General features: G+C 42.6%; 1 protein-coding gene across 4 annotated transcripts in view; it reads right to left on the reverse strand.

The window, feature by feature from the left end:
• Window positions 1-6,862: 6,862 nt before the first annotated feature.
• Window positions 6,863-18,997, reverse strand: part of LOC131916802 (meiosis-specific with OB domain-containing protein-like) — a 41,828-nt gene continuing 29,693 nt past the window's right edge. For all 4 annotated transcript variants that reach the window (XM_059270347.1, XM_059270345.1, XM_059270344.1 and 1 more), the window contains 4 exons: window positions 18,259-18,412; window positions 12,178-12,361; window positions 9,940-10,026; window positions 6,863-7,194 (listed from right to left, as the gene is read on the reverse strand). In XM_059270347.1, the coding sequence (XP_059126330.1) occupies window positions 7,084-7,194; window positions 9,940-10,026; window positions 12,178-12,361; window positions 18,259-18,412 (536 nt within the window). In that variant the 3' untranslated portion in view covers window positions 6,863-7,083. The remainder of the gene's footprint in view (window positions 7,195-9,939; window positions 10,027-12,177; window positions 12,362-18,258; window positions 18,413-18,997) is intronic.

Raw genomic sequence — 18,997 nt, forward strand, 5'->3', positions numbered from 1 at the left:
TTACACTTAAAGTTTTAGGTACATTTTGTCAAAAAGAACGTACAAATTTGTACTTGACAAGTGTTATGTAACAATTTCCTCCAAGATAAAAAAACACTCCATCTTTATGGAAGCCCCTTAATGTTCTTTTTTTTTTTTTTTTTTTTTTTTTTGGTTTTTCAAGACAGGGTTTCTCTGTGTAGCTTTGCGCCTTTCCTGGAACTCACTTGGTAGCCCAGGCTGGCCTCGAACTCACAGAGATCCGCCTGGCTCTGCCTCCCGAGTGCTGGGATTAAAGGTGTGTGCCACCACCGCCTGGCTGCCACTTAATGTTCTAAAGTGAAGTGTAAAAATCCCGTTCTTCAGAGAAGCTAGTTAAAAATCTCAGGAAATAAACAATCAGTAGTTTCAGGAAGTCCCTGAAACTGACCAGATGTCTAGACCCTCCTGAAGCTTATATAAACAGTAAGGACTGCTGTGAGATATTCTTAGACATGATGAGCTGCTTAGAAGAGTCTCAGACCAGCTGAACTTTCTGGAAGGGGCAGAGAACAACCAACTTACCTGGAAGAGACAGAGACCCCTCTGGCCCCAGTAGTTCCAACTTTGAAGGGATCTTTTAGCTTCCTGGGGGGCAGGGCAGGGCAGGGCAGTGCTGCTTGAGAAGGTCCTAAAGGAGGCCCTGCCTGGAAGAGGCTCAGACTCTCCAGCCTGTCAAAATATCTGCAGTTCTCCAGTGAACTGCGGGATTCCCGCTTTCGTGCAGCCTCACGAGTGAGCTTTGGTGATGCAGCTGTCTGGCTCATTTCTGCTCCACTAAGTGATCTCACACCTACACTCCTACAAGTAACCCCATAAAACTCATTGGCTCATCAAGTTGGACTTTGGTAGGATCTCTGTTTTGGTCTGCCATCAGTTCCCTGTCTGGGGTGAGTAGATGTTTGAGTAGTGTAACACAGCATGAAAGTTTCAGAATGCCTCTCCCAACCCTACAAACTCTAGCCAAGGCCAAGTTCCATGGCTAGGTGATAATTTGCATCTCTTTAAACAGCTATCTGCTACAACTGTATAAATGATACTGTAGCAGCTGCATTATCAGGTTGGTTTTCTGTTTCCTTTCAGTATGAACACCAATCAAATATGCAAAACTTTTGTCTGTTTTTTTGTTTGTTTGTTTGTTTGTTTGTTTTTTGAGACAAGGTTCCTCTGTGTAGCTTTGGTTCCCATCCTGGAACTTACTTTGTAGACCAGGCTGGCCTTGAACCCACAGAGATCTGCCTGGCTCTGCCTCCCAAGTGCTGAGATTAAAGGCATGCACTACCGCTCAGCTCAATAAAATATTATATACCTATTTTTAAAAGAGATTATAAAGCCAGGTGGTGGCGGCGGCAGCGGCAGCAGTACACGCCTTTAATCCCAGCACTCGGGAGGCAGAGACAGGCAGATCTCTGTGAGTTTGAGGCCAGCCTGGTCTACGGAGCGATATCCAGGACATGCACTAAATCTACATAGAGAAACCCTGTCTCAACAAAACAAAACAAAACAAAACAAAAATCCCAAAAAAGTAATTATGTGTCAAAATATATTAGGAAAAATTCATACAACAAAAATATTACCGTGATAAGGAATCAACAATAATTGTATTTTTTGTTCAAAGACTAAGCACACAAGGATATGTATTTTGCAAGAATTAACCTGAGTTTTCCCAATTGCCATGAGAATTTGTAATTAAGAATCACAGAACAAGAAGCTTAGAACAGGAGGCCTGGGAACAGCAGATGGAGCTAGAACCTACAGCCACAGAGCCTGCCCACTCAGCTACCTCTGTCTGAGCTTTTATGTCCCATCTGGGAAATGGGCAAAATAATTCCCCTCATACATATAAGATGATACCAGTAAAATGCTATTCCTAAATTATATAAGAAAGATTCAGAGTCAGGTGGTGGTGGTGCATGCTTTTGATCCCAGCACTGGAGAGGCAGAGGCAGGTGGTTCTCTGTGCATTTGAGGCCAGCCAGGTCTACAGAGCAAGTTCTAGGGTAGCCAGGACTACACAGAGAAACCCTGTCTTGAAGGAAAAAAAGATTCAGTAATGTTAGGTAGCTGTTAATATTATAGCAATTTATGGGGCTGGAGAGATGGCGCAGTGGTTAACAGCATGGGCTGCTCAGGCAGAAGACAAAGTTCAGTTCCCAGCACCCATATGTCAGCCCACAACTGTCTGTAACTCCAGTTCCAGGGGATCTGATACCCTCTTCTGCCCTCTGCAGGCACCAGGCATGTGGGACACAGACATACGTGCTGGTAAAACACTCATACCCATAAACAATAAAATATTAAAAATAAAAAAATATAGCAATTTATGAACTGGGCATGCTTATAGCTCTAGTACATGGGAAGTGGAGGCAGGAGGATCAGAAGTTCAAGGCCAGCCTAAGACAAATAGTGAATTTGAAGCCAGCTTGATCTACAAAACAGCAACAAAATACATAAGTGCACACACACACACTCACACACACACACACACACAGTAGCAATTTAATACCTAGAAATGTATCTCAAGGCAATGATTAAGTACATGTATAAATGTTTCACTGTTCTTTATAACATTAAGTAGAAAACAACTCTTTTGTTGTTTTGTTTTGAGATAAGGTCTTTCTGTGCAGCTTTGGCTGTCCTAAACTCAATTATGAGACCAGGCTGACCTCAAACGCACAGAAATCCTCTGGCCTCTGCCTCCCAAGTGCTGGGATTGAAGGTTTGCACTATCACACCCCACTAATAAGCACACACTTTACAAATAGGTCACACTATAATGTGCTTCACACTTAATTTATTTTAGGGACACTTAATTTATAATAAACATTTTCTTAAGTCACTAAATATTCACAAACATTTATTTTTGAAGACTGAACAATACATGTTTTATTAATTGATCAATTAATTCATTTTTCCCAGCCCAATCACAGTTTCCCCTCCCTCCTCTCCTCCCAGTCCCTCCCTTCAGCTCCCCCCTCATCCACTCTCTCTCTCCCTTCCCTTCAGAAAAGTGCAGCCCTCCCATGTATATCAGCCAGTCATGGCACGTCAAGTTGCAGGAAGACTAGGCACCTCCTCTGCTGTTAAGGCTGGATGAGGCAACCCATCAGGAGGAAAGGGTCCCAAGAGCAGGCAACAGAGTCAGAGACAGTCCCCGCTCTGTCTGCCGAGAGTCCCACAAGAGGACCAAGCCTTATATTCTCAATGGTTATATTTCATTATATGAGTATAGGACAGTGAGTATAATCAATCTAATACCATTGCACACTTAAGATGATTTCTAATAGGGATGTGGGGTACATGCCTTCAGTGTCAAGACTGGGGAAAAAGAAACAGGCATATCTCCAAAAAATTATATGTTTATAGTTATAATATTATAATTTATAAATGATATACTCTATTTAATATGGATGGAAAGATAGAAGACAGTATGCAGGAAAGACATACAAAAGTGTTATTTGTCAGCACAGGCATGTTCAGAGAAGCAAAGTTCCTAACAGCCCAAAGGTTAAAGAAACTCAAATGTCACCAGCAGATGAAGAGATAAGAAAGTCCAGCTAAAGGAATGTTTCTCAGCTCTACGGAAGAATGACACACGTTACAGCATGGGTGAACCTGAAATCGTTACACTAAGTGAGAGCAGCCAGTCACACTGACAAATCCTGTGGGACCCACGCCAGGGAGGTGCCCAGACCAGCCTAATTCACAGGGATGAGATGTAAATCAGTTACCTGAGCTCTAGGGAGGGGATAAGGGTGGACTGTCTAATGGATGAAGTTGCAGTATGGAAGGAAGTAAACAATTCTGGAAGGGTAGTGAGCATACAACATTATAAACATACTAATGACACTAAATGGTATATGTAAAAATGGTTAAGATAGCCAGGTGGTGGTGGCACATGCCTTTAATCCCAACACTCAGGAGGCAGAGGCAGATGAATCTCTGTGAGTTCAAAGCCAGCCTGGTTTTCAGAATGAGTTCCAGCACAGGCTCCAAAGCTACACAGAGAAACCCTGTCTCGGAAAAAAAAAGTTAAGATTATGAATTTTATGCTATATATGTTTTATCAGAATATAAAACAAAAATACATTTTAAAACATGATTCACAAACTAAAAACTGTGAGAGATTATAGTCATCCTGTTCTATTATCTATTATTTTCTATGAAAAATATAAAACTTGATTAAAAAAATAGTTGTGAAATAGCCCAGGGTTCCTCAGGATAAGGAATGCACACATACATAGATAGTATTTCTGCCATGTATTGTGAACGGAACAAATAAACTCAACACAGCATAATCTACAAAGGAAAAGTTGTCTAATTACCTAGTGTGAACCCTATAGCTTGGCAGAAACCAATCCCAGGAAAGCAGTTCATGGGAGTACAGATGGGAAGCATGGGGAGACCACGCATGTTTGGGGAAGCAGACGGGAGGCATGAGGAGACCACGGGTGTCTGGAGAAGCAGACGGGAGGCATGGGGAGACCACGGGTGTCTGGGGAAGCAGGCGGGAGGCATGGGGAGACCACGGGTGTCTGGGGAAGCAGACGGGAGGCATGGGGAGACCACGGGTGTCTGGGGAAGCAGGCGGGAGGCATGGGGAGACCACGGGTGTCTGGGGAAGCAGACGGGAGGCATGGGGAGACCACGGGTGTCTGGGGAAGCAGGCGGGAGGCATGGGGAGACCACGGGTGTCTGGGGAAGCAGACGGGAGGCATGGGGAGACCACGGGTGTCTGGGGAAGCAGACGGGAGGCATGGGGAGACCACGGGTGTCTGGGGAAGCAGGCGGGAGGCATGGGGAGACCACGGGTGTCTGGGGAAGCAGGCGGGAGGCATGGGGAGACCACGGGTGTCTGGGGAAGCAGGCGGGAAGCAGACGGGAGGCATGGGGAGACCATGGGTGTCTGGGGAAGCAGACAGGAGGCATGGGGAGACCACGGGTGTTTGGTGTTGAGGTGGGAGTACTTCGACTTCTTTGCATGCCTGCATTTTGGCCAGTCTACAAATGAAATTTCAGATATTGGTTGAATTTGCTTTTGATCTTAGTTAAAAGGCAATTTCTGACTGATTTTATAAACTTAATCACATAAATGTGTAAGTTAAACCTAAGACATACCTTTGATTTGGTGTGGCTTGTCATTAGGCCCAGCAGATTCCCATACCACCAGCAAAGACCTGCACCTAGGTGACAGTTCAGAACCAAGACTGAGAGATAAGGTCACCTTGGTTGTGAGCAGGTAATTTAGAGTCCTCTGCTGGCCTCACTGGTACTCAACTGTCCCAGGGAACAGCATTGCCAGGGCACCCACCAGGAGACTGTCTCTATTATGTGGTGTAAACTAGTGGTGAGACAGCCAGGATAGCTGAGGACCATTGGCACAGGAACCAGACAGGTGCTTACAGACCTGCCCTGGCCCAAAAGCCTCTGAGTGGGATCCAGGGAGGGGGCACCATTGTGGTTTGGGTCAAAAATGTTTGGTTGCCCCTACTGGACTTCTGGGAAGTGACTGGATCAAGAGAGCTCTGACATCATCAGTGGATTACTCCATTCTGGGTCTGTTGGGAGGCATGTGAAACTGAGGCCACAGCAAGGCATGGTGATGCACTTTTCTAATCCTAGCACCTGGGAGGTAGAGACAGGAGCATCAAGGAACCTTCAGTACATAGTAAGTTCAACACCATTCCTATAATCTCAGTACTCAGGAGGCTGACACAAAAGGATTGTAAGTTCAAGGCCAGCCTGCCACATAGGAAAACCCTGTTGAAGAATACAGAGAAAGAGAGGAACTAGGAGATGGGACTCAGCAGAAGGAAGGGATCCTTGGGGCATGTTCTTAGGACCCTTATCCTCTCTCTGCTTCCCAGTCTCTATAAGGAGAGCAGCTTTGCTCTGCCACATGCTGCCAATCATAACATTCAACCTCAAGTGAAAGCAATGGGCCAAGGGCTAATGTCTGGTTTATAAACCAAAGTAAATCTCTCCTCCTTTAAGTGTATTTTTTGGAATTTTATTATAGCAACAAAAGCTGACTAACAAGCCCATGCCCACTGGCAGCAATAGCAGATGTGAATCCTGCTAGGGCACCCTCACTTCTCTCCTCCCAGCCAGACTGCTCCAACTCTTCATCCTTCCTTCTTGTCACCCTGATGACTCCCCAACTTACACGATCCACATCTCCCTCCTCAAAGAGAACGGGAGAAAGCACTTGATCAGTTCCTCTTGCCTGTGTCGATCAAGTCCTTCACTACCTCATTTATTAGGACATCTGGCAACCCTCCACATGACTGCATATAGTAAAAACCACAGACAACATTAGAAAAGGCACACGGACCTTCCAACACCAGCTTCACAAGAGAGTTCATGTACTCACTTTTCTGTCTGTGTTCAGTCCTGTGCAGGACAATGGGTCAGATTTGAAGTTTGCAGTCGGTGCCGAGCTAGGGTGGGTCTTACAGAGGGACCGGTTCCTGAAACAAGTAGCTCCGATCGTGTGGGGCTGAGCACTGTGCCCTGTGCTGCTTCAGAGAAGAGTAGGATGAAAAGCAGCTGCCACTCTTGTGTATTGAGAAAATATCCTCTTCAAAGTTCCTAGTTCAGACATCACTCCTGCAGCTCCTGAAGCTGGTCTCCTCCCCAGTGACTCATGAGTGCCAAGCTTGCATTAGCAAGCCTTTGCGTGCACCAGGTAGCTCCAGAGCGTCATCACCAAAGCCAGGGCCAGCCCCTGCACAGTCACCCTCCTCTCCACCATCAGAGCCTTTCACTGTGTCCTGTCAAGTGTGCCACCACACCACAGGGAAGACAAAGAAACCATTCACACCCGGGAGGAAGATCAAGCATGTTTATTACTGTACATAAGCAAATATTTTCCAGTGTGAGAGAAGACAGGCAAAGCTATTGGTCTCCCAAGTAGCTGAGCCAACTCCAGAAGGAAACAGTGACAACCTAGGAAATAGTTTCACTACATTTAGGCCAAATGTAATTTTACGCATAATTCTCAAACATGCCACTTTAAAGAGTTAAATTCCTATACTTTTCCAGATTTTGGAACAAAACATGGTTTTAAGTGTGTTCTTGACAAGCCAGGTTCCTGCTTGCTTCAGTGGGATCCGCAAGCTTACAGGAGAGTATGCTAACTTTCAATCCACCCCTTGCTCTGTGTGATAAAATCAGCTGAGGAGGAAAAGAGACAGAGGGTTGGATTTAAACACTACCTTGTACACAAAGTTGAAAACCAATACCACAAAGGAAGAACTCCAAGGTTTATTGTTGTTGTTTGGTTTTGTGCTTTTCTGAAACAAGGTTTTGCTGTGTAGCTCTGGCTGGCTTCAAACTCATGATCTTCCTACTTCGATGTCATGATTGCTGGAATTACAAGTGTACACTGCCAGCCCCAGTTTGGAATCACTTTAAGTGGCAACAATTTTTAATTGAAATATGAGAATTGTAGAAAATATTTCATCTTTATAGGCAGAGTTTTATTTTGGATTTAAGGCAGAGTCTCATATAGCCCAGGATGACATCAAACTCCCTATACAATTGAGAATGAACTGGAACTTCTGTTTTTTGTTTTTTTTTTTTGTTTTTTTTTTTTTTGTTTTTTTTTTTTGAGACAGGGTTTCTCTGTGTAGCTTTGTGCCTCTCCTGAAACTCACTTGGTAGCCCAGGCTGGCCTCGAACTCACAGAGATCCTCCTGGCTCTGCCTCCCGAGTGCTGGGATTAAAGGCGTGCGCCACCACCTCCCGGCAACTTCTGGTATTTTTGCCTCCACTACCCAGGTACTCAGGTTACCTAGCTGGCATATTTGATCAAATTTGTCAAATAATAATTCTTACATTTATATTTTTGCTTGTTTGAGATAGGGTTTTGTGATTTGCTATTACACGTGCTGGCCTCTAACTCCTGACCTCAAACAGTTTTCCTGCCTTACCTTCTGAAGTAGATAGAGGCTGACGCCATTGCTCCTGGCTCACAGGCTCTGGTCTCTATTGTATATTTTTGTGTGCTATAATTATATCTGCCCAAGATCTTTCATGAGTCCGATTTAAAAGTCTTCTAGGGTCTAGGTATATGGCTTGCTGGTAGAGTCTTAACTATGGGGTTCCATCACTAATCCACACACACAAAAGTTCATGTTTGTAATCCCAGTACTTGAAAGACTGAGGCAGGAGAATAGCCTTGAATTTGAAACCAGTCAATAGTGAGGTCCAAGCTCAGAGGGAAACCCTATCTCAAAAGAAACAAAACAAAAATACATTTTTTTTTTTTTTGGTTTTTCAAGACAGGGTTTCTCTGTGTAGCTTTGGAACCTGTCCTGGAACTCTGTAGCCCAGGCTGGCCTCAAACTCACAGATATCCGCCTGCCTCTGCCTCCTGAGTGCTGGGATTAAAGGCGTGTGCCACCACTGCCCAGCAACAAAAATACATTTTATGTGTACTGTACACAGGTCTGTACATCACTTGCATGTCTAGTGCTCTCTGAGGCCGGAAGAGGATACTGGATCCCCTGCAACTGGAGTTAAAGACTGTTGTGAGCCCCATGTGGGTGCTGGGTGTCACCACTGCCCAGCTCCAAATACAATCTTTTAAACATATGTTTTGGAAAGATCCAATATCCTTTTACTTGAGGACAATTTGTTGTACACGAATCAAATCTGGAAAACTTTATAAATGTTTCCATGAATTTAAAGTGATCAAACAGAGCTAGAAGCCCTTGATGCTCTGTTCACTACCCAGCACCCACATGGTGCCTAACAACCATCTGTAATTCCAGGTCCACGGGGTCAGATACCTTTTTCTGGTCTCCACAAGCGCTGTACACACATGCTACATACAGACATGTAGGCAGAACACCCATACACATAAAGTAAATATAAATAAATGGTTTAAGTGATCAAAGTCACTAGCAAGATTATGTCTGTTCTTATGATGATAGAACAGAACATTTTGTGGGTTCATATGAATGTGGGGAGATGCAGCCTATGACTAACTTCTCTCCTGGGCCTGGGACCCATGGTTACTACAACTTGAAACCCAGGTTCTAGAAATATTGGTGAGGCCATTGCCGACTCCATGTCTGCAATGTATTCAGATTAAGCTTGAGGCTACTAGAAAGAGACTATCTGGAAATAGTACAGCCCCTTTGCTGGCATTTCTACCCCCATTCTCTGCCATTTGCAGAGGTTGTACAGATGAGAGGACATCATTGCTCTGACCACTAAGGGCATGTGTGCTCATGAACACGTTTGTCCATTTCCTCAATACTAAATTCTAATAGAATAGATATCAGCAAATACAAACTGGAGCTCAGCAACTTAGGATTACAGGAGAAAACACAGAAAAACATAGCAGGAAGGAAGGAGCCCTGGCTGTTGTCCTCTCTCTAGAGTGTCTCAGGAGTCAGTGCTGGCCTCTCACAGTTGTAGGATCACAGAACTACACAGGCTGAGTGGAGTGAACTCACATCCGGGGACTGCAGGGCTGAGGAGAGGCGACACTGGAGTTCACACCACGTCTCTGTCAGCCCAGATGCAGGACGCTGAACTGCTGTTTTACAAGCCTCACTCATCAAAGGGCAGTGCACACAGGCAGGCGCTGTGGTGTCTGTCGCCTTGTCTTGACGGTACCATTAAAGGGCATTTCTTCGCTGGCCTATTTAGTGTTATTGGTAACTCCCTTTAGTCTATGACTATTTCCACTGTTTCCATGACAGCCAAAACCTTCTGCACATCTAGAATTGAGAACTATTAATGGCAACACACTCCTGAGCTGGGGCACTACTTGATGGGGCACTTGCTTAGCATATGAAAGGCCCTTGGTTTTATCCTCAGCTCTGAAAAAAATCTTCATGAAGAAAAATCTCCCATGAAGATTGTTTTACTGCTTGAATTTATAACACTACTTTAAAATACACTCACTTTTACATAAATTTTGCTTCTTTCCAAAAGAAATTGCCACTTCAGTTTTGTTTTCTGTTCACTTGTCATCGCAAGAAACTCATTTACCTGGTGAAAAAGAGAGATCAAATAGGTGTTTCTGAAGCAGACATGGATAACTCATTTGACAACACTGTGAAGCACACTTGCCCACTAGAAATGGAATTTGACTCACAGCATTACAGCTCAGTTCCTTTGATAGGGAAGATAAAGCATGGAAAACTATCACCAGAATCACTGAAGCTGGTCAAGAGTTCAGCAGGGAAAATTCCTCCCAATAAATTGACTTAGAATTCTGAGTCAAAATTTAATGGTTAGTTTTATGATGTCTTTGTTTTGTTTTCTTTTTCTTCTCTTATTTTTTTTTTTTTTTTGGTTTTTCGAGACAGGGTTTCTCTGTGTAGCTTTGCGCCTTTCCTGGGACTCACTTGGTAGCCCAGGCTGGCCTCGAACTCACAGAGATCTGCCTGGCTCTGCCTCCCGAGTGCTGGGATTAAAGGCGTGCGCCACCACCGCCCGGCTCTTCTCTTATTTTTTTGTTTGTTTGTTGGGATAGGATCTCATATAGCCCAGTCTGTCCTACAGACTCACTGTGTACCTAAGGATGGCCTTGAACTCATGATCCCCTTGCCTCCACCTCACAAGTGCTAGGATTACAGATATGTGCCACTATGCTCAGCTGTGACCTGGTTTTTTTTGTTTGTTTGTTTTTGTTTTTTCGAGACAGGGTTTCTCTGTGTAGCTTTGCGCCTTTCCTGGAACTCACTTGGTAGCCCAGGCTGGCCTCGAACTCACAGAGATCCGCCTGCCTCTGCCTCCCGAGTGCTGGGATTAAAGGCGTGCGCCACCACCGCCTGGCCTGTGACCTGGTTTTAACAAATGTGTGCCAGTCTCCATGTATCTGCTGCTGTTCTGTAGCTGCAGGACTGGGACAAAATGTGAACTGGCTATACAGATGGATAGGAGAGAGATGGCCAATACAGATTCCCAGAACAGCCAATGCATGTAGTGGGTAGCCATTCCAGCTTTGATCTGGAAGTTCCAACCCCCATTGAGGCTTAGGTAACTGTCACGCCTACAAGGCGGGGGCCAAGAGAGGACCCTGAAGACCCGAGATCCAGATGCGCCGGCTCTCTTGGTTCCTGGACCCTGGACGCTGGAGGTAGACCGAGCAGAGTTCTCCAGAGAACACCGCCGGACTGTGCCACATCTTTCCCAGACCCTGTAAACTATCCCTTCACTTGTAAGCTACCCCACAAAATAAACCTCCCTTTTAACTACGTGGAGTGGCCTTAATAATTTCACCAATAAATGCATTCCTGATCAATAACTCCAATATGTTTTACCCATTATAATTGACTATATAAAATATCATATTTAAGCTGGGTGGTGGTGGCAGAGGCAGGCGGATATCTGTGAGTTCAAGGCCAGCCAGGTCTACAGAATGAGTTCCAGGACAGCCTGGGCAACACAGAGAAACTGTCTTGAAACATCATTTAAAAAAAAAAAAAAAAAAAGGCCAGGCGGTGGTGGTGCATGCCTTTAATCCCAGCACTCGGGAGGCAGAGGCAGGCGGATCTCTGTGAGTTCGAGGCCAGCCTGGGCTACCAAGTGAGTTCCAGGAAAGGCGCAAAGCTACACAGAGAAACCCTGTCTCGAAAAACCAAAAAAAAAAAAAAAAAAAAAAAAAAAAAAAGACCAGTCTGAGCTACATAGCAGGACACTGTCCTAAAATGTCATATTTAGTCTTTTGTTTTTCTGAAGGCCTGTCATTACTCATAATAGTCAAAATTAGTTAATAGATCATATATTCATTAAAATTACATTATGTTTAGGGCTGGAGAGATGAGTCAGTGATTAAAAGCACTTGCTGCTCTTGCAGAGGACCCCAGGATCAGTTCCCAACACCCACATGGCAGCTCACAACCATCTTTCATTCCAATTCCAGAAGGTCAGATGCCTTCTTCTGGCCTCTATTGGCACCAGGCAGGCATGTGATACACAAATATACATGCAGGCAAAACCCAATACACATGAAATACAACATTTAAAAAGACAAAGTGAGAAATACGCATGCTTAAACCAAGATGGCTTTTCCTAAGATTTCTATTAATTAATTAGTTTCTATCAAATGTTCAACAAAATAATCTATAGTTTTAAGGAAGAATATTCAAGAATATTAGAAATATCTGTATATATTTCTTCCTTCCTGCTATTTACCGTGCACCCCAAAGTTTCCTCCGCAATACTTCCTGTGAGACTGCAGGAATGGAGGGTTCCAGTGTGGTCAGTAAGATCAACCAGCACATCAAAACTGAGTAAAAACGACTTAAGTCTGGAAGAATCTTTGTTGCAAATTGTACAGGTGTTGGAGGCTTCATTTACAATATAGCCACAGCTGGAACTGAAAAGAAACAAAAGTTATTCAAAAGATAACGGTCCTCAGTGTCAAATTCGATCTCTAGTAGCATTATATCTGTCTTAGTCTAATAACTTTATAAAATGTTCTGTTCCCATCCCCCAATTCACTCCCCCTCTGTTTCTGTTCAGGAAAGGGCAGGTCTCCCATGAGTATTAACAAAACATGGCAAATCAAGTTGCAGTAAGACTAAGCACTTCCGCATGTATTAAGACTGGGTGGGGCCACCCAGTATGAAGGGTAGGGTCCCAAAAGCCAGTAAAGGAGTTGGAGACAAGTCAGGTGGTGGTGGTGGCGGTGGCGGTGGTGGCGGCGGCGGCGGCGGCGGCGGCGGCGGCGGCGCATGCCTTTAATCCCAGCACTCAAGAGGCAGAGGCAGGCAGATCTCTGTGAGTTCGAGGCCAGCCTGGTCTACAGAACAAGTTCCAGGACAGGCTCCAAAGCTACACAGAGAAACCCTGTCTCAAAAAAACAAAACAGAACAACCACAACAAATGTCTGAGACAGCCACTGTTCCCACCATTAGGAGTCCCGCAAGGGGCCCAAGCTACACAACTGTAATAAATATGCAGAGTACCCAGGTCAGCCCCTATAACAGCAAAATCTGAACAATCCAAACACAGCTGAAGCACAAGAAAATGACCTTAAAATGACTATATAGAGGTCCTTAAAGAGGCTATGAAAAAAATCCTTGAAAGAAATTGAAGAAAACACAAACAGAAAGTTGGAAGAAATCAATAAATCCCTAGAAGAAAGCCAAGAAAACAAACAAACAGATGAAGGAAACTGTTCAAGACCTGAAAATGGAAATAGAAGCAATAAAGAAAATACAAACCAAAGGAATCCTGGGAATGGAAAATCTGGGTAAACAAACAGGAACTAAAGGAAATAGATTCATGAGTCAAAGAAAATGTTAAGTCTAAAAAATTCCTAACACAAAACATCCAGTAAATCTGGGACACTATGAAAAGACCAAACCTAAGAATAATAGGAATAGAAGAAGGAGTGTCTCTATATTTTTAACTTTGTGTGACTCTCAAGTTAATCTCAATAAAAAGTTCAGTCATAAAAATCTGTAAAGAGACTTTCATGATAACATTTTAGATATTTCTTGCCAACCATTGTTTAACTAAAATTAGTAAATGTTTTGGGCTTTACTTTTTTTTTTTTTTTTTTTTGGTTTTTTGAGACAGGGTTTCTCTGTGTAGCTTTGGAGCCTGACCTGGAACTCACTTGGTAGCCCAGGTTGGCCTCGAACTCACAGAGATCCACCTGGCTCTGCCTCCCGAGTGCTGGGATCAAAGGCGTGCGCCACCACCGCCTGGCTGGGCTTTACTTTTTATGCAAGGAAATGACTGAGGATGGAGGTCAGATATGTCATGCATTGAAAAAAAATTAAATACTGTCTCCATATTGCTATAAAATATGACAAGCAAAACTGTTTCTGCCAAATCATAAAACAAGTTTAGTCATCCCAATTAAAAGTTTCAAACTGAGCCAGGTGATGGTGGTGCATGCCTTTAATCCCAGTACTTGGGAGGCAGAAGCAAGAGGATCTCTAAGTTCAAGGCCAGCCTGATCTACAAAGTGAGTTCCAGGACAGCAAGAACTAAACAGAGAAACCCTGTCTTGAAAAACAAAACAAAAGAAACAAACAAACAAAAAGTTTCAAACTGCCAGGCAGTGGTGGTGCATGCCTTTAATCCCAGTGCTAGGAGGCAGAGGCAGGTGGATCTCTGTGAGTTCAAGGCCAGCCTGATCTACAGAGGAAGTTCCAGGATAGCCAGGTCTACACAGAGAAACTCTGTCTAGAAAAAAAGGTTCAAACAATATTATCTTTTATGATGCAGAAATATGATCTATTTTACTTTAAAAACCAGGGTGATTTTTTTTCTTTCTTTTTAGTGGTGCTGGAAATTGAACTCAAGGCCTTGCTTGTGCTAGGCAAGCACTAATGCAGATAGCTCTACTGCAGGCCTAAACATCAGTTATCATCATTGAATCTGTCTTAGAGTTTCTATTACTGTGACAAAACACCATGACCAAAGAGCAAGTTGGGAAGGAGAGGATTTTATTTGGCTTACACATCTACATTGTAGTCTGCTGTGGAACAATATTTTTGTACCCTGTGAATATGTATTACTTTCATTGGCTAATAAAAAGCTGATTGGCCAATAGCTGGGCAGGAAGAGATTGAGTGAGAGAATTAGACTAGGAGAATTCTGGGAAGAGGAAGGGCAGAGTCAGAGAGCTGCCGGCAAACGCAGAGAAGCAAGATGAGAATACTATACTGAGGAAAGGTACCAAGCCAGGTGACTAAGCACAAATAAGAATTATTGGTTAATGTAAGGGTAAGAGTTATCTAGTAACAAGCCTGAGTTGGGACAGTAAACATGGCTCCCAGAATTGGCAGTAAACATACCTGCCTCAACTGAATGTACCAGGCTCTGCTGACTCCCCATGGGAAACCTTGACTTGGAGGAGGTGAGAATGGGGGGAGTGGCGGGGGGAAGGCTGGGGGGTGGGAAGAGGGAGGAGGGGGGAAAAAGCATGAAGGCTATTCCACACATGTTCCAGGGATTGTTTGCAAGGAGGTGGATATTTCTTTCTAGAAGTATCCCTAAGTGTCTTTTCAGGGTCAACTACTACACAATTCTAATAAATAAGAAGCTAAAGTAAATGTTTATGAAAAGGATATTTTTCTTTTCATTATTAGTAAACATACTGTATATTTTCAAAATTGCAACTATGGTATAAATTGTAATTCCTGGTCGTTTGGTTGTTCCTGTTTCTACATTGTTCTTATTCTCCTATATCTTCTGCAACCTTGAAAGCATTTTTGAAAAGGGAACTATGTTTCCATATCTTTGGGGTTTGTTCTCCAAAATGAGATTTTTCATATATTAAGGGTATGTGTCTACTTTTTCTCTTTCTTTGCTGATGCTTAAGTTTAAATTCTTACTGTTCTTTTCTGGTGAAAGAAATAAACGAATAGTTTTAACTAAAAAATTTTTTAGCCGGGTGGTGGTGGCGGCAGCGGCGGCGGCGCACGCCTTTAATCCCAGCATTCGGGAGGCAGAGCCAGGCGGATCTCTGTGAGTTCGAGGCCAGCCTGGGCTACCAAGTGAGTTCCAGGAAAGGCGCAAAGCTACACAGAGAAATCCTGTCTTGAAAAACCAAAAAAAAAAAAAAAAAATTATGGAAACTACTAGATTAAACCAACCTATATTTTTTAAAATTATCTTGATTTCAAAATTTTAAGTCAAAAGATATGTCGCTTTGGGAGAGAGATTATGCTTTTGTTTCCATAGGAAATGAGAGGCTATGGATTCATTCCAGGTTAAGGAAAATCAGGTTTGATCGAGGAGGACCTCCTGAAATCCTGGCTACAGACATAAAAAACAAACCTACAAAAAACCCACAAAACACATAATGTATATTTTACCTGTTCAAACACATAACAAAAAATCATCTTTGGCTGACTTGTGTACAATGCACAATCTATACTTGTATTAATACAGATATGTATGTTACCTTTAAAAGTCTGTGTAGTTTCAGAGCAAGGAAACCAGACACTAATAAAAACTGGATGACCTAGATGATCCAGCATCCAGAACATCTTCAAGGCTGCTGACTGAGATGATCCAGCCTTACAAAATACTACAGTCAGGACTTGACCATAATCTTGAACTTTCTCAAGGTCCCTCAAAGATTACCAGCACCCCCAACCAACAGGAAGTAGTCTAGAGAACTATGCCCACATTCCCATAAAATGGATTATAGATGTTTGTCTTTGTTTAGGGGGGTTGGTTGCAAATTATTATTGGTCATAGTAAAAAGAAAAAAAAACTAACCAAAGGAGTTAGATTTAAAGATCTCTTTCTAAAAGAAAAAAAGGGGATAGGATATAGGAATGATAGGATAAAAGGGTAGATTATTGAATCTACTTTAATCCAAAAAACAACTTAATTATTAATCTTAAATATTTTACATTGGTATGGATTTTGTATTTTAGTTTATTGATACAAATTTAAAGTTAATTTTGTTATTAAAATATGTATATTTCCACCTTTAATCCCAGCACTCGGGAGGCAGAGCCAGGCGGATCTCTGTGAGTTCGAGGCCAGCCTGGGCTACCAAGTGAGTCCCAGGAAAGGCACAAAGCTACACAGAGAAACCCTGTCTCGAAAAACCAAAAAAAAAATGTATATTTCTACTTTTGTTTGGGGTATTGTGCTTATGCATCTCATTTAAAAATGTAATGTATAATTAAGAAATAAAGATTAATAGTCTAATAGACAAACTAATAGTCACATTAGGTATGTTTTCAAGGTCATACACAGATATATTTAGATAGATGGTCTTCAAACACTTCAAAGACCTACAGAATAAGGCATTTAATATGTTTAATAACCTAAGGCTTTTCATGACAGTGGGACACCTCTGCTCCTGGAAGCACCAATCTACTTCAGAGAAGACGATGAACAATGAAGAAAATCCATATGGAGCTTACTTTCCTTATGGCATAAGCTAGTCATTAGAGCAAGAAACTGCCCAACATCACAGAGGAACTTTGGGTGACTGTCCAGGCAACGAGATGTCCCTGTTGTTAGGTAACATTTCACCCTTCTGGGGTCTTTGATGGAATTGAAGAGAAGATAGTGATAGTTATAGTTTTCCTTAGTTATGATAAAAGGTAAATTAGGTACAAAACTTTGGACTCACAAAGATAAGATAGATAATATTTTCTCAAATACAAACAACTGGATATTTAAACTATAATTCTTACTTAATAATTGTTCTGTTATATATATAGTTTTACTATGCTAAAAATGTACCTTTTAAATTGGACAAAAAGGGGAAATGCTGTGGAATAATCCTTCTGTACACTGTGAATGTGTATTGCTCTCATTGGTTAATAAAAAGCTGACAGGCTGTAGCTGGGCAGGAAGTATAGGCCAGATAGCCAGACACAGAAGATTCTGGGAGGAGGAAGGACAGAGTCAGGAGAGACACCAGCCATCCACCATGCAAACAGGACATGTAGAAAATGAGGTAACAAGCCATAAGCCATGTGGCAAGCATAGATAGAAATATGGGTTAATTTAAACGTAAGAGCTAGCTAGTACCAAGCCTGAGCTATTCACTGAGCATTTATAAATAATACTAAGTCTCTGTGTGGTAATTTAGAAGAAACTACTGAGACAGGGAGTGGGAGGTCAGGACAGAGAAATGTCTGACTACAGTAGTCTCTCATTGAAGGAAGCCAGAACAGGAACTCAGACAGGGCAGGAACCTGGAGGCAGAAACTGATATAGAAGCCATGAAGTAGTACTGCTTACTGGCTTGCTCCCCATGGCTTGCTCATCCTGTTTTCTTATAGAACCCAGGACCACCAGCTCAGGGATGGTATCATCCACAATGGGCTGCTCCCCCCACTGCCCCATTAATCACTAATTAAGAAAATGCCTGAGGTGGATCTCTTTGAGTTTGAGGCCAGCCTGGTCTACAGAGTGAGTTCCAGGACAGCTAGAGCTACATATTGAGACCCTGTCTCCAAAGAGAGAGAGAGAGAGAGAGAGAGAGAGAGAGAGAGAGAGAGAGAGAGAGAGAACAAGTGAGCCTGGTCTTATGAAGACATTTTCTCAACTGAGGCTCTCTTCTTTCAGATAACTCCAGTTGTGTCAAGCTGACATAAAACTATCCAACGTAGAATATATTTTGTCATGGGAACTTTTAATTGTGTTTTATTTATATAAAAACTTCTTTCATACAACCACCGTTAAGGCACAGAATAGCTTTAACTACTGTAGAGTTTAACTTTGTTAACAATAGTTATTTTTTACAAATGTGAATTTGTTAAAAAAATAATGTCTACTTACCATCTATTTCTAACTACTTTGGTAGTTTCATCATCAATGTTCAATGTAGAAATGTAAGCATAGAGGATGCCATAGAAAGGATCAGCTTTTCCTTCGTTTCTCAGAGCTTTTACTTTCAACTGTTCCACTGTATAGATATCAACTACTGAGTTTACTAAAAATAAAAACAAGTATTACAAGTCTATATATGTTCTCAGATAGGGCAAAGGCTTATGTCCCAATAGGAAAACAATGAAATAATGGAAGACATTTAAGTAGCTAAGACAACAGAATGACACTCTATTAGCTATTTAAATGTGATTATATAGCAGATATGAACATCAAAAAATAAGAAAAAGAATGAGAAATTAAGGCTTCATTGAATGAAGAGTTTCTAATTATCAAGTGATAGCATTAAAAAGATAAGAAGAGAACTCTAGATTAGTGGTTTCGCCCAATCATCATCTGATGGGAGCAGATGCAGTATCCCCACCCAAACCATAGGCAGAGCTCTGGGAGCCCTGCAGAAGAGGAAACAAGGACTGTAGGAGCCAGAGGGGTTGAGGAGACCAGGAGAACATGGCCCACAGAATAAACTAAGCAGGGCTCATAGGAGCTCACAGAGACTGAAGCCTGCATGGGTCTGTACTAGGTTCTTTGCATACATGCTGTGGTTGTTTTGCTTGGGGTGTTTGTGGGAGTCCTAAGTCTGAGAGTGGGAGTGTCTGACTCTTTTGCCCTCTCTTGGGACTCTTTTCCT

The sequence above is a fragment of the Peromyscus eremicus genome, chromosome 8a (genome assembly GCF_949786415.1).
Source record: "Peromyscus eremicus chromosome 8a, PerEre_H2_v1, whole genome shotgun sequence".
NCBI lineage: Eukaryota > Metazoa > Chordata > Mammalia > Rodentia > Cricetidae > Peromyscus > Peromyscus eremicus.